The sequence below is a fragment of the Mya arenaria genome, chromosome 15 (genome assembly GCF_026914265.1).
Source record: "Mya arenaria isolate MELC-2E11 chromosome 15, ASM2691426v1".
NCBI lineage: Eukaryota > Metazoa > Mollusca > Bivalvia > Myida > Myidae > Mya > Mya arenaria.
In genome coordinates this window covers 57,680,633-57,702,483 of record NC_069136.1, presented here as the reverse complement: position 1 = coordinate 57,702,483, position 21,851 = coordinate 57,680,633, and the positions used below count along the sequence as shown (strand labels likewise).

At 38.3% G+C, this 21,851-nt stretch overlaps 3 protein-coding genes across 5 annotated transcripts; 2 read left to right on the top strand and 1 right to left on the bottom strand.

The window, feature by feature from the left end:
* Positions 1 to 1,802: 1,802 nt before the first annotated feature.
* Positions 1,803 to 5,776, top strand: LOC128220572 (uncharacterized). 3 transcript variants are annotated; one of them, XM_052929018.1, is made up of 5 exons: positions 1,803 to 1,916; positions 2,218 to 2,363; positions 2,816 to 3,175; positions 4,160 to 4,327; positions 5,569 to 5,776. In XM_052929018.1, the coding sequence occupies exons 2-5, from the start codon at positions 2,218 to 2,220 to the stop codon at positions 5,723 to 5,725; spliced, it is 831 nt and encodes a 276-aa protein (XP_052784978.1). In that variant the 5' UTR covers positions 1,803 to 1,916; the 3' UTR covers positions 5,726 to 5,776. The 3 variants fall into 3 exon arrangements, with proteins under 3 accessions (XP_052784978.1, XP_052784979.1, XP_052784977.1); XM_052929019.1 differs by lacking the exon at positions 1,803 to 1,916 and having other exon boundaries at positions 2,148 to 2,363; positions 2,816 to 3,055; positions 3,122 to 3,175; XM_052929017.1 differs by lacking the exon at positions 1,803 to 1,916 and having other exon boundaries at positions 2,149 to 2,363.
* A 2,034-nt stretch (positions 5,777 to 7,810) lies between these two features.
* Positions 7,811 to 12,616, bottom strand: LOC128220664 (uncharacterized). The gene is made up of 4 exons (XM_052929152.1): positions 12,418 to 12,616; positions 11,169 to 11,531; positions 9,594 to 9,761; positions 7,811 to 8,016 (listed from the first exon to the last, which is right to left on the bottom strand). Exons 1-4 carry the CDS (start codon positions 12,543 to 12,545, stop codon positions 7,869 to 7,871), a joined length of 807 nt encoding a protein of 268 aa, XP_052785112.1. The 5' UTR covers positions 12,546 to 12,616; the 3' UTR covers positions 7,811 to 7,868.
* An 864-nt stretch (positions 12,617 to 13,480) lies between these two features.
* LOC128220665 (uncharacterized) lies at positions 13,481 to 20,797 on the top strand. Its single transcript, XM_052929153.1, has 6 exons — positions 13,481 to 13,968; positions 16,272 to 16,342; positions 17,149 to 17,297; positions 18,542 to 18,901; positions 19,208 to 19,375; positions 20,424 to 20,797. Exons 3-6 carry the CDS (start codon positions 17,170 to 17,172, stop codon positions 20,578 to 20,580), a joined length of 813 nt encoding a protein of 270 aa, XP_052785113.1. The 5' UTR covers positions 13,481 to 13,968; positions 16,272 to 16,342; positions 17,149 to 17,169; the 3' UTR covers positions 20,581 to 20,797.
* Positions 20,798 to 21,851: the final 1,054 nt, after the last annotated feature.

Below are 21,851 nucleotides of genomic sequence, written 5' to 3'. Positions count from 1 at the left end.
GCGTTCGGAGTTCCTCTCTCATTTTTTTTATCAAAAACAACCTCGGATGTACGTGGACGGTTTATATTTCCGAAATCGGTGCACTTTAAGTACGCTGCAAGAAGATCGCGTGGTAATTTCAATTTAACAGTTAAACTTAATGACTTAACTCTTGGGGATCGTAATTATGTTTGCAATAAGACACTTCACTGGCAATCAATTTAAACTTAGATCTACATATATACTTGAAAACCCTAATTAATTAATAATATAATTCAAAAGTGTACAAACTACTTCTAACTGATGTACCGGCATACATCGGATATTGTGTTCGATAGAAAATGGCCGAGGAGATCCGAATGTATTGCATTTATGTATAAATGTTATTGTTGAGAACTATCGCAAATGAAGCAAATCTAGTTTTGCAAAATCATGAACAGCCACAAGGATTGCTCTAACTTAATTACAAAATTTAAGATACATTCGATCATAAACACACGCACAAGCGATCGTTACATTTGATGTCGAAATTCCTTGTCATTATGGCATTATCGTGGTCACTTTGGTGATTCACAGACGTATGCTACTCTCGAGAAAAAGCGTCTTGGACTCAAAACAGTTTCTTTAAAGCATGTCGCTGGTTGTCAACCAACCTTTCAACTGACAAATAAAGAAATAAAATGTTGTCAAACATAATAACAAGAAAAAAGTTTTAAAAAAGGAGATTACTGCGTAGGAGGTTTACAAACATAACGGATATTGTAATTGTACCGTGTAACCTTCATCTGTTAGGGCGGAAGTTGATATCGATCGGAACACCTCGGCCTGTGTCTATCTCTATCACGGAGATGGCCGAGTTGTTATGATTGAGTTGGTATTTAAAATCAATTTTTTCAAAATGATAAGTAGGGCTATTATAATTTAAGATTTCATTATCAATTAAAGTGTAAAATGTTATAAAACATGCTAAACTTTATATTTTATCATGCAACGTGGAAACTTTTGAAAGCATTGTTCTGCCATTTATGAACTGGTCCCTTAGTTTGAATATTTCTAAAGAAATATCAAATATAGTCGGCGCCCTTCTGGGCGCCGTTTTATGATATTTCAAATGACATTTGACATGAAGAAAATCAAGCTCCTGCTTCTAAAATAAATGTAATGCAAGAATTTTCGAATAAAAAATATCAATGCTGTTTAATTAAGTATCACAGATAGGTTAGCTTGACAATATTGTTAAGACAGTGCATACACTAAAACCTCGGGATTTAAATCAAACAATTTTGATAACTGTTGTAGTGGCCCTTCGTGTGGTAACTTTACTTCGAACATAGGCGAGCCTGTGTAATACATGTTACGTGCCATATTACCAAGTATATACCGTGCAACAATCTGTGGGTATATAACTCTTTACTTGTTATTTATCCGCAAGCTAATTACGGTCGTTTCTGATCATTCGGAACTCCTCGGCCATTTTTATCGAAAACAACCTCGGATGTATGCCGGTACGACAGTAGAAGTAGTTCGTAAAAAATTGAGGTATATTATTAATTTAATGTAGTGTTTTAGCTTGTATTTGTAGATCTAAGTTTAAATTGATTGCCAGAGCGAAGTGTACTATTGCAAAAATAATTAAGATTCCCAAGAGTTAATACATTAACATAACTGCTAAATTAAAATTACTACGCACGCGATCTACTTGCAGCGTAGTTAAAGTTTACCGATTTTTAACATTGTAAACCGTCCATATACATCCGAGGTTATTTTCGATAAAAATGGCCGAGGAGTTCCGAATGCGTTTCTGATATGATAAGTAATGCATACACGTACCGGTAAACAAAACAAACCCCTTCCAAGGCAATATGGTACAGGAGCTCGGTTAACTACTTTTGAAGATGATGGCTAAACGATGTTATAGAGCAATACTCAGATAGCAAGTATGGTTTTTTATGCATCGTTGTTTCGTGTTTAGTTTTGTTCTATGCTATGCTTGAAAATAAATGCAAATAAAATGCAAAGAAAACCTTAAGGAATAATTTTAACTCGTACGGTCATATATTGTTCTTGTCTTAAGTAACTTCTTATCCCATGTATATTCATATGAGTTCAATTAATAAATGCACTTTCGTATAGAAGATAAAACCGACCCAAACGGTCGAATTCTCAAGTTGATAAGAAATTAGCATAGATTGCATTGCGTTTAAATGGAATGATACTTTTAGTTTTCTATTTAATAAGATGGAGATCGGACGGAAAATGTTGAGAACTTTCGTTATAGCCGTTTTAGTAGCCTGCGTCAATGGATCTCCGAAAAAGGGCGTCTCCGCATATGCTCCACAGATGCTGTGTAATGATTACAAAGTACTCGGCAACGTGTCTTGGTGGTAAGTAGAATTAAACATTATTAACAACCAAAAGGCTGCCCCGACTGAGGGCATACGAAACATCCATTAAGCAGTGAAAACAGAACAGGCGATACATGCCCTTCACAAACGAAAAGTGGGTTTTTACCAAAACTCGCTTAAACCCATTTATGCGCGGGATTTTCTGGGTTTCTTTTTAATGCACACAGGAGTACCTCGATGAATTTAAAATATACAAAGAGTAACTAACCTGAAGGCCAAATCTTTCCGAAGCCAGAGAAAAGATGGATCACCACATAAAATCACATTGTCGCTGACAGATTGTAAACGTTTTCGAATTCGTCTTTCTAAATATACGCCTGCATATAGTTTTGTTTTTTGATGCCTTAGATTTTTGCTATTTTCTTTTAATGGGATGGACAGTAGACGATTTTATGATGCTGTATTTTTTTCAAATTGATTCCCATCTACAGGTACGACTGGTCTAAAAACCTCGACCGCTATAACACAAGGGTGTCACAACACTGCCCATCCAGCATTGTTCCGGCCCCAGAGCACGTGCCGATGATCTGGACAATATGGAAAAATGGTACCCATCCGACACTCACACCGGGAGCCAAGTACGTCTTAGGCTACAACGAACCCGACCATGCAGACCAGGCGCACTTGACCCCGAAACAGGCCGCGGATTTCTGGCCAGAAGTTGAGCGGTTGGCGGCGGGGCTCCCCCTGATTTCGCCAGTAACGGCCGGAAAGAACTTCCCTTGGCTGGACGAGTTTTTTCGCCTTTGCCACAACTGTCGCGTGGATTATATCGGCGCTCATATGTATAGGTACCCGGCATGCATGCCTCAAGTGGTTTAGAATTATACCGTGGCTTAGGAGAACCAGCTTAGACACAGTAGCTAAGACGCATCCCTTGGCTTAGAGCTATATTGTGGCTCAAAATTATTCAATGGCTAACAATAATACAGTGGCTTAGACGTATTCATAAATTAAAAAACACAGCGTAACTTCCAAATAACCATTGGCTAAGAATTATACAATGGCCCAGAAGTATTCATAAGTTGGGAAATACACAGACACTTTAAAGTATGTAAAGTATTATAACCATTTACAGTTTGTCCTACTTTGAAAGCCAATGAGATTGCTGCATTTCGTTTTAAATTTGAAAAATATTTCCCATATTCTGCAATTCGTCCCTGATATGAACTCCGATACAGAGAAAATACAGTGAGATTTGGCCTACGTGACTTTTCTAGAAAGTATGCGGAGCCTGTATTGTTTACTGTAAAATGTTGATGCTTTCCATAATACGGGCATTCTAAAGTGGCCGACCCCTAGATTTGCAACCAAAATTAATCAACAACATATCTTGTGTGTTTATTAAATTTTGCAACCATGACTCATGTTTTTAGAACAAAAGCCAACACGAGACTGCGACAATTTAATTCTTAGGTCTGCATGTACCGCACCAGACATCACGTGACATCAAAGAACCGGTGCCGCGCCACAAGATTATTTCCCTGGCTTGTCAATCAATTTTTGGGTGGAGTCGGCGTTTGTCAGTCAACGTTTTGCCGGGTGTGCGGACGTGACAAACTATAAGCAAGTTATCTTTCATATTTTTAAAAATACGGAACATATTGCTGCGCTCGCCTTCGGCTCGCTTGCAATATATTCCGTATTTTTAAAAATATGAAAGATAACTAATACAAAGTAGCACAGAAGTATGCAGAAATCCATAGTTTATTTAAAATTATGAGTATATAGAAACAACTAAATATGTGTGCTATAACCCAATATCTGAACTTCAGCTGCAGCGCGGACAATATCATGCACTTCCTTCAGCAGCTGCACAACCGCTATCACAAGAAGGTTTGGCTCACAGAGTTTGCGTGTCCCCACTCGTGGGACGAGAACGCTCAGCTTCACCTTATGCAGACATTGTTACCCAGACTGGAGGCTGCAAACTACGTATACAGGTGATTTATAGATAGTATAGATAGTATTTATATTATTACTGGGTAGTAGTAGTAGTAGTAGTAGTGGTGGTGGTGGTGGTGGTGGTGGTGGTGGTGTGGTGGTGGTGGTGGTGGTGGTGGTGGTGGTGGTGGTGGTGGTAGTAGTAGTAGTAGTAGTAGTAGTAGTAGTGGTGGTGGTGGTGGTGGTGGTGGTGGTGGTGGTGGTGGTGGTGGTAGTAGTAGTAGTGGTAGTGGTAGTGGTAGTGGTGGTGGTGGTAGTGGTAGTGGTAGTGGTAGTAGTAGAAGTGGTAGTGGTAGTGGTAGTGGTGGTGGTGGTGGTGGTGGTGGTGGTGGTGGTGGTGGTGGTGGTGGTGGTAGTGGTGGTGGTGGTGGTGGTGGTGGTGGTGGTAGTGGTAGTGGTAGTGGTAGTGGTAGTGGTAGTAGTAGTAGTAGTAGTAGTAGTAGTAGTAGTAGTAGTTGTTGTAGTAGTAGTAGTGGTAGTGGTAGTGGTAGTGGTGGTGGTGGTGGTGGTGGTGGTGGTGGTGGTAGTGGTAGTGGTAGTGGTAGTGGTAGTGGTAGTAGTGGTAGTGGTAGTGGTAGTAGTGGTAGTGGTAGTGGTAGTGGTAGTGGTAGTAGTAGTATTAGTAGTAGTAGTAGTAGTAGTAGTTGTTGTTGTAATAATGGTAGTAGCAGTAGCAGTAGCAGTATCAGCAGCAGCAGCAGTAGCGGAAGAATTACTAGTAGTAGTGGTGGTAGTGGTAGTGGTATTTGTAGTGGCAGTGGTAGTGGTAGTTGTGGTGGTGGTGGTGGTAGTGGTAGTGGTGGTGATCGTGGTGGTGGTTGTAGTGGTGGTGGTGGTGGTGGTGGTGGTGGTGGTGGTGGTAGTGGTAGTGATCGTGGTGGTAGTGGTGGTGGTGGTGGTGCTGGTGGTGGTGGTGGTGGTAGGTGTAGTAGCAGTAATAAAACTTGCTGTAGCAGTAGCAGCAGCATCAACTGCAGCATTCCATAAACTCGTGGTTTATTAGAATAAAAGGTTTGGCTTTTTTCTAATTGGTTTCTTTTTTCATGGTTTGTGGTGCTTGAAATCTCGACCACGAGGGCCAACAATATACACTGTTCGCATGTTTCGAGACGCGTATAAAGCACGATAGAGAGTCAGATTATATATACTGGTGTTTTGTCTTACAGGTATGCGTGGTTTGAGGCGCATATAAAGCACAGTCAGGAAGTCAGATTGTATATACTGGTGTTTTGTCTTACAGGTATGCGTGGTTTGAGGCACGTATAAAGCACCAATTTGGGAATGGCTTTGTCACTCCCGCGGCAAGCCTTCTACACAACAACACTGCAACGCTGACCAAGATCGGGCGTTTCTACAATGACTTCGAACCCAGTGGTTCCACGCATATTGTTGGTTAATATAAAACGTGCGTCATGAAAGGGCTAAATATTAATAAAGCTTTATATGTGCTCTGTCGTTGTTACCAAAATAGATAGTGCAGTACTGCAACAACACGAATTTCGAAGTCATTTATCACTCATTTTTATGGTCACGGGCAATAACTCGACAGTCTTAAATGCGATCTTTTTTACTCGGTATGGATAGAATGCCTTCAAACATAATAACCCAGCTTAGTGAAAATTGGATACAAACTGCTCAAGTTAGAGACCTGACAAATTTAATTTGGTATACAATAGAGTTCATGGGCCATATTTCTGTGGAAAAAAGTGAAATCTCGTTGTTGAGTTTCGAATTTTGTCGATAAATTATAAAAATAGCAGTGTAACCAAGCTAGGATAATAATGCTTAGTAAAACAGCGGATATGAAAGAGTGACGTTCCGAACACGGACAACAACGATGACCTTTTAAAAAGTGTACGAGTATGCTTAAATGTATTTTTACCATGGACACTTAGACATGTTCACTATCTAACCATTCTTTCAATATTTTGTTAATAATTATCGTATTACTGTAACCAGGGGAAACCAAGTTATGCTATATGATAAAGAAGTAGAATTAAGACATAAATATGCGTTTCCAGAGAATTGAAACAAGAAGTTGACTTTCTAATATTCGTTAATAGAGAAGTATGTTCACGCTATATAGGTTTAGAACGACGTGTGTAATAACGCGAGGAAAGAGATTAAAGTGAATATCAGCGAGCCTATTAATACACGTATAAAGTGATTTTTTGCAAATGACTGAATTAAAAAAGGGTATAGGTGTCCGCCTCCCACCTAAGAAAATGTGGGTTTGATCCCACCAGGTTTTTCTCTCATGACCGATCAAAATCTACACCAATACTGGTTTCTATGCATGAAACGGACTCGAAAGTCCTTCTATAAGCTACAACTTTCTGTCAGAGTGTTCTAGTGCTATAGGTGTCCGCCTCTCACTAAAGTGGTTGTTGGTTCGATCCATACAGTGATGATTTTTCATGGCCTTCTAGAAATGTACCCAAAGTATTGGTTTCTACCCAGGAAACGGACTCGAGAGTCATTCTATAAGCTATCAGCTCCCGTCACACTCGAGCAACAAAACATTATTTTAAACTCAACTGAATTGCTCATTTTACATCTACGTGTGGGTCACTGGCACCGGATTTTCAAACTTTTTTTTTAAAAAAACAAAACAAAAACAAAGATAAGAAGATCTAGAGACCTTTCACCAATTCAAAACTAAAAATGACAATGCCAAAACTGCGAAAACTTTTTTTTTTCCATAAATATGCACTTTGTACTGTGTATATATTCTCACATATTATTTAACGTTGCGTTACCTGGGTCACTTTATCATGTATTTACTCAAGTAAAATGAACTTTTTCACATTTTTTGCATTGTAATGTTTAGTTTGGAATTATTGGAAGATTTGTTTTATTTAAAAAAATAATTGAACTTGAAAATCTGGTGCCAGTGGTGCAGGTACACGTTCAAATACAGTACACTTCGTGTTTACCAATTGCAACCGCTCCAATTATTCGCAAAAGTGCTGTAGATTGCTTAATTCCTTAATATATCTATAATTTTTTATTTACCGATTCCATGAGATTCAGAACTCGTAACGATATTGTTCACTAATCGGGAAGAAACTTACTATAAATCATCAATCACTGGAGAGTGTCACGTGACTCCAAAAGTGCATTGGAAGAACAACATGGCCAAATAATCGTCGCTTCGACGGAAAAATAATGGGTACACTCATAATTGGTGATAATTTGGGATCTGCAGAATATATTTCAATATTTCCTATAAATCACTATAACGCTTTATTTGCATATTTTTTCTTTAAAAGCAAAGCGCCGTACTGTGAGGTTTTGCAATATATCTGGGCTTAGCGTTTAAAATTCCAAAATGAAATACTTGATCAGACAATGATTTTTAAGGCCACCTTGTTCGTCCAATGTACTTTTGAAACCACGTGATCCACCCTAGTGAAATATTTCGCTCGGTTATAAAATCACAAAAATAAAACAAAATTAAAAAAACAAACATAACAAAGATAGTAGACGTATACATATTTATTCATGTTTAATTTCATCTTTTATAATAAACGACTTTTATTAGCCAATAATATGTGTGGCTCCGCTTGGCTGAAAGTCATTGTAGAAGCGCCCTATTTTTGTCAAGGTTGAGGAGTTTCTGTCGAGCAGGCTTGCCGAGGTTTTGACCATCCCGGTCCCATGAGGTCGAGCCGAGAACCAAGCGTACCTGAAAATAAACCAGAAGTACCTGGAATTAAGTAAGTACGTGGAAGAAAATTGGCATAACCCACGAGTATATAGAAATAAACCAGAAATACCGGGGTATAACCCACGCGTACATGGAATAAACCAGAAATACCGGGGCATAACCCACGTGTACATGAAAATAAACCAGAAATACCGGGGTATAACCCACGCGTACATGGAATAAACCAGAAATACCGGGGCATAACCCACGTGCACATGGAAATAAACCAGAAATACCGGGGTATAACCCACGAGTACATGGAATAAACCAGAAATACCGGGGCATAACCCACGCGTACATGGAAAGAAACCAGAAATACCGGGGCATAACCCACGAGTACATGGAAAAAATCCAGAAATACCGGGGCATAACCCACGCGTACATGGAAAGAAACCAGAAATACCGGGGCATAACCCACGAGTAAATGGAAAGAAACCAGAAATACCGAGGCATAACCGACGAGTTCATGGAAAGAAACCAGAAATACCGGGGCATAACCCACGAGTACATGGAATAAACCAGAAATACCGGGGCATAACCCACCCGTACAGGGAATAAACCAGAAATACCGGGGCATAACCCACGAGTACATGGAAAGAAACCAGAAATACCGGGGCATAACCCACAAGTACATGGAAAGAAACCAGAAATACCGGGGCATAACCCACGAGTTCATGGAAAGAAACCAGAAATACCGGGGTATATCTCATGCGTATATGGAACTTTATATAAACCTCAAGGTTAGGGGCATAGATGACGAGTACCTGGAAATAAACCACAAGAATATGGAAAAAGCCACGAGTACACATAAATAAACCATTAGTGCACAGACAAAGCATGTACACAGAAATAACGAGTACTTGGAAATAAACGCGAATACACAGAAACAAACCACTACAACACGGAAATAAACCACGAGTACATTGAAATGAATTAAGATATTAAAGAGCATTTAATCATGAGTGCACGGAAATATACACGAAAATAAACGACACATTTACGGGTATGTATGTGAAGAACAAGTACTTGGAAATAAAACACGGAAATTAAATAAATCATGAACTCTTATAACCATGAAAACATTAAGATAAACTACGAATACAATAAACCATTGGCGGATCAAGGATTCGACGTTAGAGAAGACGTAACTCAGGGGCATAACCTTTTGACTTGGGCCCCTCCCTCTGAACCTAAAATTTCGAGTCCAAAATGGTACATCGTGCGTGTATTTTATTTCTTCTTTCTCCTACTTTGAAATAAAAGGTAACCTTCGACGACTTTAGGGGGAACGGCGCCGAGTGCACCCGCCCCCCTTGGATCATAATATACAAACAGCGAGTTCACAAAAGTGAACACAGAAATAAACCACGAATACACAGAAATGAACCCGAGTACACATAATAAACCACAAGTACACAGCCTTATACCAAGACTGTACGGACATTGGCAACAAATTCACGATCATAAACCCGAGTACTTCTGTAAATCTGTTCCTCAGTGTTTTGCCAGGTAATCATAACGGTTATGATGCGTGTTGAAAATCGGACAAAACGTACCTGTATATGTAATTTGCAGCCTCTAGTCTTGGCAACAATGTCTGCATAAGGTGAAGCTGAACGTTCTCGTCCTCTGTGTGGGGACATGCAAACTCCGTGAGCCACACCTTCTTGTGGTAACGCTGGTGCAGCTTCTGAACGAACGTCATTATCTCGTCCGCGTTGCACCTGTTATATAGGTATGATGATATAACACACCACTCTCTAAACCATTATATACTTCTAAGCAATAACGTAATTTAAAGTCATTGTATACTTCCAAGCCATTATAAGCTTTTATGGTAGCTAATGTATATTTCCTTTAATACATGTACAATGAACATAGCCAGAACATTAACAAACCTCAGTACTTCTAACTTTACCACGATATACAGTAATGGCAATACATATACCCTTAACCCAATGCATAGCTCTACAGGTTGTAAACTTAATTTAATAAATTTGAAACGCGGTTAGTATCTTTGTATTTGGGGCTTGAAATGGTGGTTCGCAGTACGCAAACACTAAAATGATGGGATTCGACGGTATGCCGACTCTCGAAAAAAACATCGCAGGATTTAGATAGAAAACAACAAATTAAAGACAGAGCTTTCGTGTTTTATATTGATCACTATAAGGCATTTGACTCGAGTAATCATGTTAATCCATGGGACAACATGACTCGAAAAGGTATGCTAGAAGAAAGCAAACTTTCTATTATCGTCAAATCTGTGTTTATTAAGTTAAATACCTGTAATCGTGTGTAAAAGTACGAAATAGTTTCTTTTCTGACTTATCCAAAAGCATCGCAGGAATCAAACAAGGCTGAGTTCCGCGATATTAGTTTCACTGTTTATAAATGATTTAGGATTTTATGTGAGACGAAAATGCTGTTACAGTCGGCTCGAACTAGATTGGCTCGCATTCCTCGATAACTCGAACTAGATTGGCTCGCATTCCTCGATAACTCGAACTAGATTGGCTCGCATTCCTCGATAACTCGAACTAGATTGGCTCGCATTCCTCGATAACTCGAACTAGATTGGCTCGCATTCCTCGTTAGCTCGAATTAGATTTAAAGAACCGTTTTCTTTATGTTAAATGTTAAAGGGTTCGACTGTAGACGATTTCAAATATAACAACAACTGGATAAAACACATGCATGTATTAAGAATGCAAAGAGATTTGATTTTTTTTAATTCAAGAGGAACATTTGCGATAGTTTATGCTTAAGTGCATCCTGTTTTGTGTTATTCCGCAGATTTGTAAGGAATTCGTACAACTTAGATTATCGAAATATTTATCTAAACGTTAGTTAACGGGCACCGGTCGAGCTAGAACTGGTATTGCACGATGTCCGTGCGGGGTAGGGGCCTCGCATGGTTAAATAACGATGTCCGTACATTCATTTCGGCTGACTAGATAAAATTGAGAATTTTTCAGATATCACCGAACTGGTTTCTTCTTGTCGAACGAATTTATAGGAGCATACAATTTGCATATTTTACCGTTAGCTATCGTAGTATAAACCTAGATTGGTTAAGAAACAGCTGAGCGACTGGTCATGTATTGTTTTTATCTAGTACATATACATACCTATATAAATGGGCGCCAATGTAATCCACGCGACAGTTGTGGCAAAGGCGAAAGAACTCGTCCAGCCAAGGGAAGTTCTGTCCGGCCGTTACTGGTGAAATAAGGGGGAGCCCCGCCGCAAGCCGTTCTACCTCCGGCCAGAAGTCCGCCGCCTGTTTCGGGGTCATGTCCGCCTGGTCTGCTTTGTTGGGTTCGTTGTAGCCTAAGACGTACCTGGCTCCCGGTGTGAGTGTTGGATGGGTACCATTTTTCCACATTTTCTTTATCATCGGCACGTGCATGGGGGCCATGTCCGTATTGGGTGGGCAGTTGTTTAACGTCCTTGCATGTTCATATCGGTCAAGGTTATTTGACCAGTCGTACCTGAATATTAAAACAATTCGGAAGGTTCAAATTCCGCTATACGAAGAGCATGGCCGCGATTTGTTTTACGTCAATAAATTACTTTTAAAGCTTCACTCTCATAGATTGACCATTTTATCAAGTTTTTTTTTATTTTTGTCTTGGAAAGAGCAAATACTCGCGTAAATATCTGCAAACCAATGATATAAGATTGCTGACAAATAATAAGCTCGTAGATTTTCATATTTCCGTTCGAAAATTAATGATCATTTTTTTTAACTTAAATATAAAAAAACTGCGATCTGTTTTTTGTCAGCTGTCTTATTTAACTTGTTTCCATGGATTATCGCAAAAATTGGCTCGTTCCAAGACAAAAAATAAAAATGTTGTCAAAAGGTTCAATCTGTGATGGTGCAGCTTTAAGGAGACTCTTTAGCGTTTTTAAGGAAAAAAACATGTTACTCACGCTAAAATTATTTTTTACAAGATCAAAAAATCTTGAACGTCGATAATTACTGCCTTTTTTACTAGAAAAACGGTTAAAAAATGAAGCGTTGCAAAAATATGAAAGAAAAGCAAAATGCGCCACTTGGCAAAGCGAATGCGAAATGATAATTGATTTGGCGCATCTTTACTCCCGCAATTTTTCGCATTTTACACTTGCGTTTTTCGTCTTTCGGCAGGCATTAACATGCAGCAATATGATTTGTTGTGACAACGTTTTGCGCTTGCCAACACGAATGTGAAAGGCTTAAAATACGCCATAATATTAGTCCGCCGCCGTCATTGAACTCCCAGAATACACATGTAGCTATTTGTAACATTATTTCATTTCGCTTAATAATGGTTCGGGATATTATTAATTTTTTGGGGGGTTCAAATATAAACAGTTTGAAAGACAACATACCACCAAGATATATTGCTAAGTGCTTTGAAATCATCACACAGTAACTTTGGTGCATACGCAGCGACGCCTTTCTTCCTGGACCCACTGACGCATGTTATCAAAATTACAAAGAGGCAAATCCGCAACATTCTCGTCCGGTTTCAATGAACTTAATAGCTGCTAACTTAATTTTAATGTCTTATCAAATTCTGAACTTGACTATTTCAGTCCTTTGTTCGACAAAATATATACATGTATGAATTAGTTTAATAGTGAAGATAAGACCAGTCCATCTGCCCGTTTGTCTTAACTTTCGTTACCGCCAGTACATACAGACCAATCATTTGACCTCACAAAAGTCGTCTTAATTTTATGCAATGGCTGCAAAATATGCAAATGTATGTCTTAAAGGTTAAATAATCATAAAATCACACAAAATTCTACATGATTTTGGAAATCTAGAATTGCCAAATCCCGCCCAAAGCCTTCTCTACAACAACTCTACAACGCTGACCGAATTCAGATATCTACACAAAAATTTGCTCTTTCCAAGACAAAAAATAAAAAAAGTTGTAAAAATATAGGATCTGACACGAGTTGTCATTTAATACAAGATTTTATTAAACGAGTTCATGAAATTTGTTAGTAAGCGAGCCTCTTCCATGGACGAGTTTAATAAAAATCTTGTATAAAATGACAACAAGTGTCAGATCTTTTTTATCACATGCTTAAAACGGTGTTTTTATTACCAATTTATTCCACGTTCCACTTTCTAAACCCATTGTTTGACAGCCAAAGTACACTGAGTGGAATGTCAACGATGCGCCATATAAATAGTTCCAAATGAAAATGACAAAAACAGCTAGCAGTTATCAAGTTTTAATCCTGATAAAGCGCTGAACAAGTCACAAGTATAAAAATGTGTAGTTAAATATCCAACAACATGAATAACGAACAATCTTAACCATTAAATCACAATAAGTACACAATTTGATGACGTCACACTGAGAGTACATGCTTTACGCGGTTTATGTGACCTACATCGATCTGTCAAGTTTTACTGTGTGTACGGATTTAAAAGTTATTCGCTGTCGCTTTCTACGATGCCTTTGAAGCGTTTTCTTAGTGTACATGGATTTTCACAACATGCAGATGATTACGACGAAGCCTTACTCTGCACTGCATGGATGTTGATGTTAAAAAAGTTTCATCAAGAATGTTTCCAGAGAACAAGCTGTTCAAGTTCGAGAATTACGGTCTCGGGACGTTTGTGTGATGGGAAACCTGTGCTGCGGAATTCGTATTTGTGTTTTGGTAACCGACAGCTGGCAAGCAAATTTTATGGCATTGGTCGCATATTGCCTGTTAAGATGGAGATGTTTGAAATGTTCTCGTGTTGTTTGTCACTAATGTGGCTGTATTTGTTGACTGACTGGATATTTCTGTGACTAGTAATCTGCATTATCTGGTTGGCGGAACATTGTTATCAGAAAGTTTTCGAACAAGATGCTTTTTGGCACTATGATTCGTTAGCCATTTGTCTCCCGGAAGTCCTACTGCTTCATTATTGAGGTAAGTATTTGTTGGCGTTTAAACCATTTTGTTTACAAACAATGCGGAGGGATATCTAGGTCGCGTGTGATTAGTCTAGCCAATAGAAATGTCTGATATGTTATCTTACACATGAGTAAGATAAAAAATATTCGTAATGGGTAAATTACACGGAAAACAAGGGTAAGCATGTGATAAATGGTAAATCTGTGAAAGTGCAGCTTTAATATACGAAATCATGTTTTGGATCCATCTTGCACACAATCTTGCATACAATTTTCTCAAATTAAGTTCACCATGAATGATATTGTGATGTGTCCTTACACTTTAGCCAGCTCTGACGCTTATTTCACTATTTCACGAATTGTGATTTGTAACGGCGGTCCTTTTCAAGCAGTTACCTGATTTTTTCGACATGACGTAACGTCGTCGATTTTGGTTGACCACTCCATTGATTGTCGATTAAAACTTAAGTAAGAGAGCGGTCAAATATTATTATAAGTTCAAGGGCCATAACTCTGGAGTCAGTAAAAGTGGCTGTGTCCTCATTTACTGTACGAGCACTTTTGGGCGCCGCTCGAAACACGGTACAAATGATTTTAGGGACAAGTACACTGGTTTATATGTAAACTATATTTTAACATACGTTATCCAAAAATGGGTTATTAACCGGTTAAGGAAATGCCAGGACAATTATTCAGTTACATTGTTGTAAAAGTGTTGCTGTGGAGTTTCATCACTTGCTCGAAAATAGGACAGTCATGTGACCGAATTCAATCTTACCTCCAAAGCAAATCTTTCAAATAAATACAATACGGAATTCAAGAAATTTCATTTTAGAGAAATACCACAAAACGAAATGTACACGGTTAAGGATATATATTGCTAATAAAGGTTTTATATTTAAAGTTTCGTCGATGTATACGCTAACCTTCCAAAACTTGACTATTTCTACTATATCACGTAAACTTATGCTGGCACCATTAAGCCCTCAAAATGAATTCCTTATTGTTTACAATGCATTTACAATATTAATTAATCGACAATATGTTTCATTGATTTATGATGTGGTTCTTGTTTGTTATGTTGTCGTTTGATATTCATGTGACCTTCTTAACTGTGATGATAATGATTGTTGGGTAAAGTATTAGGTTGAATTCTCTGAACCTAGGAAAACTTCAGTAACATGAAACATGCGATGATCAAAGTACTCTCTATGCTGTCGAATTATACATTTTTATGTCGAATGTAACTCATTTAAATGAATAAATAAGAAGTGGTATAGGTACGTCATTAAATTGATAAATGGTGTAAGGTAAAGCACATTTTGCGAAAGTTATTCATGCAAAGACAATGAGGCCAAAGAATCGCTAATGAGAATTGTGCCAAGCGTATCCAAGCTAAATGAGGTAATTTTCTTGCCATATTTCGACCCACCAAATGCAAAACATGTTGTAAACCCCGTTAGGTGTATGCTGGCCTTGGATCCATATATATTTTCGAAACAAGCCCATAGTTAAATATATGACTGCTATGCTCGTCCCTGAATTTTGCATTGTATTTTTGTATAATTGAACTATTAAGTCTGCCATTAGAATTACTGAATGCTGTCCTCCATAACATGGTATAAAAGTGTTAATACAACAACTACAACCTCTTGATTGATAACCTCAACTCCGTCCTCATATATATGTAACGAGGTCATGTTAAAATTCATTTGTAACATTAACTCTTACAATTTCGATTTTTAGAACAGATTTTTTCCCTTTAACCATAAGACGGACTGTTTCATAATTATATTTTTAACGAACAATCAGGTGTGAACTGTTTCGCGCGTTTGTCTTAAATCCCTCGAGTTTTATATCACGTGACGGTCAGTTCCATAACTTTTCTTTGATTTTTGTATTCTGTAGAAAAATCTGAGGTTTGTTTGTTAAATGTGTATGATATTTATGTCTTGTGGAGTAACAAATTCAATATTTTATTGCATTTAACATATCAGACATGTTTATAGCAAATACATAATACATACATGTACATGGATTTAGACACGAATTGTTTTAACAGAAGAGCAGGACATTTTTTATGGATACAAACAACAACATATTAATAAGTTTCTTAAGATGTTTGCATAGTATATAAATTTGGATATATTAATTAGAGATCTATTCGAATTGTTAGATATCAAATTAATAAACAAATGAGCAATGCATGTGGTTGTTTAATTATTGCTAGTTTTGCAATGTCTTATACATGTACATAAACCTTGTTTTTGATTCTATTTTGTACGAGCTAGTTTCACGTTAGAACGTTATATTTTTCAGTTTACCAAAACAGTTTACATGCAAATCTGAACACCAGTGAGAAAGTTGAAGAAGAGCCTAATCCGTAATTGGTAGGTTTGTATGGTTATGTTCTTGTTATTGGTAGGTTTGTATCGTTATGTTCTTGTTATTGGTAGGTTTGTATCGTTATGTTCTTGTTATTCTTGGTAGAGTGAATATTGTTTAGTAATGTTATTTGTTTTTATCTGTTTTATTGGGTGTTTTTTTATGAATATTATTGTTGTCTGTTTAATTTCATATATGTCGATATGTCGGTCACTAGACACGGTATGAGTAACTGATATGCCAAGAATGGGATGAATGATACATTTGTAATAATCACAAGAATTGTTGTTTACTTAAAACGGCTTTTTGCTTGTTTCAGGATATGCTTATGTCTTTATTTACATATTCCTGATGATTTGAATAAGCTATTTAACAGAACCCTTCTATTCTTAGACTTCGTTTTATAATATATATGGACTTAACTTTCACTTGAATATCGTGCTTAAAGGCTATATACTATACATATTGTAAATTACACGGGTAATGGATGTAGTTACTAAGGGCGTTTGTGTTGATACCAAACTAGTTTCATTGTTGTGTGTTAAATTTTGTTCTGATCCATGCTTGAAAATAAATTAGAAAAATAAGCAAATACCTACATTAGGTCATTGTTTAACTCTAATGGCACCAAATAAGCCCTGTACTGTTCTTATCTCAAGTAACTTCTTAATATAGGTGAGTTCATTAAATAGAGGTACTCGTTTCTAGAGGTGAAAACCGAACCAACTCGTCGAGAAATAAATATGATAAGAAATGTGCATTAAGTGGATTACTGTTAAATGGAACGTTAGGTTTATTTTTTCTATTTCAGCAGATGTAAAACGAACGGAGAATGCTCAGGTTTTTCGTTGTAGCCATTTTGGTAGCTTGCGTCAATGGATCCCAGAAGAAAGGCGTATCTGCATATCCTCCACAAATACTTTGTAATGATTTCAAAGTATTGAATAACGTGTCATGGTGGTATGTTATTCTTTAAATTTAGATAGGTTAGTTTAGTTTAAACTTATATGTTTTACAACGATTGTGAACCGAGGTAGTTTAAACGTTATATATTTTACAACGATTGCGAAGAAAGTTACTAAAACTTATGCTAAGTCACTCTCGTTGGTACGATATTGCGCGAGAGTGTGGTCTTGTGTTGTGGACCCGGAGAAAGCTCACTTGTCGGGCTTGGTGACCACTTAACCAAACTCACATGCTCTCGGGTCGCAGTGGTGAGAAGCGAGTGCGCTAACCGGACAACCGAGTTATTACAACGGTATATTTACCACTCTCGTTGGCACGATTATGATGTTGGGAAACCGGTGTACCCAAGTGTCCGGCTTGGTGACAGACATCAAACCAATCTCACATGCGCCCCGACCGGGAGTCGAACCCAGGTCGCCTATGTGAAAAGCGAGTGTGCTAAGGACTGCGCTAACCGGACAACCGAGCAAAACTTAGTAAGTAGTGTTATCAAGAAACATAACCCAGACGTGCTGTGGAAAGTTACATACGTATTCTGAAAGTGTAGACATTTGCTAGATATTTAATTGAATACGGGCGCTGAATGGCCGAAGTTAAATTTCGCCGAACAACTCCACTTACATTTAGTTTCAAAGGTATGTCAATGTTCGATGATAATATCAGACGAGGCTGTTATGCGACCCTGATTGACATACCTTTTGCAAACCAAGCATAGAAAGTTGGTGGGTGAATTCTATTAAATGTGAGGCGAAAAAACGAACAGAACAATCTAGCAAAAGATATCAACCAAGAGGAGCATTTGCCAGTTTTATTGTTTGTTGTAAAGGTTGTACTTCTTGTGTGAGTAATTTGTTGTTGTCATTAGAACAAAATGGGTTCAGTGGCAAGTTTAAAATGTATTGGGGGCGAGGTTGGGGAGCATGCTCTACTGCTGGTAAAGGGCAGGCGATACGCCAAGAAGTGTTATCTAGATGAACTTAAACTATACTAATACCGCTGGCACCGGATTTTCAAACGCAATCATTTTTCTAAAAAATCAGAAACAATATTATAATTCCCAACTAAAAATCATAATACAAAAAATGTGAAAAAATATTGATTTATTTTTATAAATATGCATTTTGTACTGTATATATTATATATATTAAGCTACTAAGGTATTTGCTAATTTAAACACAATGACATGTTCAGTGGACAATTATATGAAAAGGCATTTAAAAAATGTTTACCATCTATAGGTACGACTGGTCAAGTAACCTTGACCGCTATAACACAAGGAGGTTACACCACTGCCCGACACACATGGCCCCAGCCCCCGAGCACGTGCCGATGATAAAGACAATATGGCCAACCGGTACCCAGCCAACACTCACGCCGGGAGCCAAGTTCGTCTTGGGCTACAACGAACCGAACCATGTAGATCAGGCTAACTTGACTCCAAAACAGGCGGCGGACTTCTGGCCAGAAGTTGAACGGGTGGCGGCGGGGCTCCCCCTGATTTCGCCAGTAACAGCAGGACAGAACTTCCCTTGGCTGGATGAGTTCTTTCGCCTTTGCCACAACTGTCGCGTGGATTATATCGGCGCTCATTTATATAGGTACCGTCTTAGGCTCAGTAGCTTAGACGCATACCTTGGTCTAAAACAATACAGTGGCTTAAATGTATACAATGGCTAAGAAGTGGCTTAGAAGTATTCTTTGGGTAAAAATACAGCGGGACTTCAAAACAACCATTGGCTTATAACTATTCAATTGTCCAAAAATATTCATGCTTAGAAATGTACAGTCACCGCACAATATGCAAAGGCTACTATACACCAGTTTCCTTAGAAATACACAGTGACTTAAATTATGAATATATCGTATTAGAACGTGTGTGCTATATCATCATATCTGAACTACAGCTGCAGCGCGGACCAGGTGATGCACTTCCTTCAGCAGCTGCACAACCGCTATCACAAGAAGGTGTGGCTCACGGAGTTTGCGTGTCCACACTCGTGGGACGAGAACGCCCAGCTTCACCTTATGCAGACATTGTTGCCCAGACTGGAGGCTGCAAACTACGTATACAGGTGATTAATTATTATGAGAATACAACCTTCATTTACAGCCAATAAAATTGCAGAAAGGCAATCAGTGCCAGGCTTAATCATAAAGCATTTTTTCGCGGGTGTTAAAAGGTCCATCTACTGCCCCTAATTCAATACATACTCTCTGAGTCAGAATTTTCGTTGACAATATTTCTGCCAACGGGGTAGTATTCTAAGACAGTTAGATGACATAGGAGTAACATTTTAATGTTTTAGAAAATCTTGTTTGCTTCGCTCACTCCGCCCATTCTTAATTATAATATCATTACCAGGGAGTAAGGTTATATACACTGGTTAAAGCACGACCAGGGAGTAAGATTATATTCACTGGTTGAAGCGCGACCGGGGAGTAAGATTATATACACTGGTTAAAGCGCGACCGGGGAGTAAGATAATATACACTGGTTAAAGCACGACCAGGGAGTAAGATAATATACACTGGTTAAAGCACGACCAGGGAGTAAGATTATATACACTGGTTAAAGCACGACCGTGGAGTAAGATTAAATACACTGGTTAAAGCACGACCAAGGAGTAAGATTATATACACTGGTTAAAGCACGACCGGGGAGTAAGATTATATACACTGGTTAAAGCACGACCAGGGAGTAAGATTATATTCACTGGTTAAAGCACGACCAGGGAGTAAGATTATATACACTGGTTAAAGCACGACCAGGGATTCAGATTATATACACTGGTTAAAGCACAACCGGGGAGTTAGATAATTTACACTGGTTAAAGCACGACCAGGGAGTAAGATTATATTCACTGGTTGAAGCGCGACCGGGCAGTAAGATTATATATACTGGTCAAAGTGCAACCAGGGAATCAGATAATATATACTGATGTCAGTTAGCACGACCAGGGGGTCAGATTATGTATACTGGTGTTTCGTTTTCTATGAATGCGTGGTTCGAGACGCGTATAAAAGCAACCACGGAGGCAGATTCTATATACTGATGTTACTCGTATGAAGCACGACCAGGGAGTTAAATTCGAATATATATACTGGTGTTTTATATTATAGGTATGCTTGGTTTGAGGCGCGTATAAAACACCAGTTCGGGGATGGTTTTGTCACCCCCGCGGCCAGCCTTCTCCACAACAACTCTGCAACGCTGACCAAGATTGGTCGCTTCTACAATGACTTCGAACCCAGTAGTTCCACCCATATTGTTGGTTAAAATAAAGAGTGTGCCATGATATGATTAAATATTAATGAAGGTTTAAAAGGGCCCTGTCGTTGCACGTATTTATTCCACATGAGATTTCCTCCTGTTAAAAATTCAATTTAATTTTCATGCAACGTTGGTATTTAAAAACTTCATTTATAATACCAATAGCAATTGAGCTATATACCCACTCGATCGATCGATCATCATCATCATCATCATCATCATCATCATCTCATCATCATCATCATCATCATCATCAGAAGAAGAAGAAGAAGAAGAAGAAGAAGAAGAAGAAGAAGAAGAAGAAGAAGCACGCCCAGCCGTTCAAATATATTTTTTATTTGTATTGTTTGTTAAAAAAGACAATAAAACAACCACGTCGGTTTTTACAACTTTTATTGTTTGTAAATACTTATTAATTAGTTGTTTTTTTGTTTTCTCAAGCGACAGCAGAGTAGACTCTCATATCTAAATTAGAAGCAGTCTGCATTTAACTCGGTCCACTGAATCTCAGATTTAAACCAGAAGCAGACCTATGCTCTAGCTCCAGCTCAGCCCTTTTGACTCCCAAATTGACAACAAATCGCGGGTGATCAGTCAAAAGCTTTCCTTTATTCGCATGATACTTTTAAGAATCGAGCTGGCTAGATCCACCAGAGGGACTTGTCAATCAAGACTTTCTGCGACGTAGAATTGAGCTTAGCCAAACCTTCTTAACTAAAGTTTTGCGAACAAATTAATAAAATACTTTCCTCGACAGCCTTTAAATCAGCCATAAGCGAATGACCTGGATGTAGGCCCTATGACCTTCGATCACATCAAGAACAGCATGGTTGAACTTTTATCTTTTTGATAATTTAACGAATATCATCATGTTAACAAAGGGGCTCAATCCCTTATCACAAGCGGATGCGGGGTGGGGGCATCCAACACACACATTTCGGACTAGTAATTGTTAAAATTTTCTTTGGGACCCCAAACCCCCATGCCAAGTTTTCGTATCACAACATATGTCAGTTTTTAGGGAGAGGGCAGGCGCAAGTCAAAAGGTTACGCCCTTAAGTGACGACCCATCTAATGTCGAACCCTTGATACGCCTCTGATCATTTGTAAATATCTTATTACTGTTACAATTTTATTTTAATGGTAAAGCATTAGAATTGAAATACAAACATTTAAAAAAATGGAAACAAGGAGTTGTCCATCTAATAATCATCAATAGAAAGGTTGCAAACTAGTACGTGTACATGTACGTGTACGTGAGTGCTACGTTGTGTGTA

Coding starts and splice junctions, on each gene's coding strand:
- LOC128220665 (XM_052929153.1), top strand. CDS start 17,170: ATGCTCAGGTTTTTCGTTGTAGCCATTTTGGTAGCTTGCGTCAATGGA. Junction 18,902..19,207: donor ATCGGCGCTCATTTATATAG/GTACCGTCTTAG, acceptor TCTGAACTACAG/CTGCAGCGCGGACCAGGTGA. Junction 19,376..20,423: donor GCTGCAAACTACGTATACAG/GTGATTAATTAT, acceptor TTTATATTATAG/GTATGCTTGGTTTGAGGCGC.
- LOC128220664 (XM_052929152.1), bottom strand. CDS start 12,545: ATGTTGCGGATTTGCCTCTTTGTAATTTTGATAACATGCGTCAGTGGG. Junction 9,762..11,168: donor ATTGGCGCCCATTTATATAG/GTATGTATATGT, acceptor CCTATATAACAG/GTGCAACGCGGACGAGATAA. Junction 8,017..9,593: donor GCTGCAAATTACATATACAG/GTACGTTTTGTC, acceptor GTTTATTTTCAG/GTACGCTTGGTTCTCGGCTC.
- LOC128220572 (XM_052929018.1), top strand. CDS start 2,218: ATGGAGATCGGACGGAAAATGTTGAGAACTTTCGTTATAGCCGTTTTA. Junction 2,364..2,815: donor CTCGGCAACGTGTCTTGGTG/GTAAGTAGAATT, acceptor TCCCATCTACAG/GTACGACTGGTCTAAAAACC. Junction 3,176..4,159: donor ATCGGCGCTCATATGTATAG/GTACCCGGCATG, acceptor TCTGAACTTCAG/CTGCAGCGCGGACAATATCA.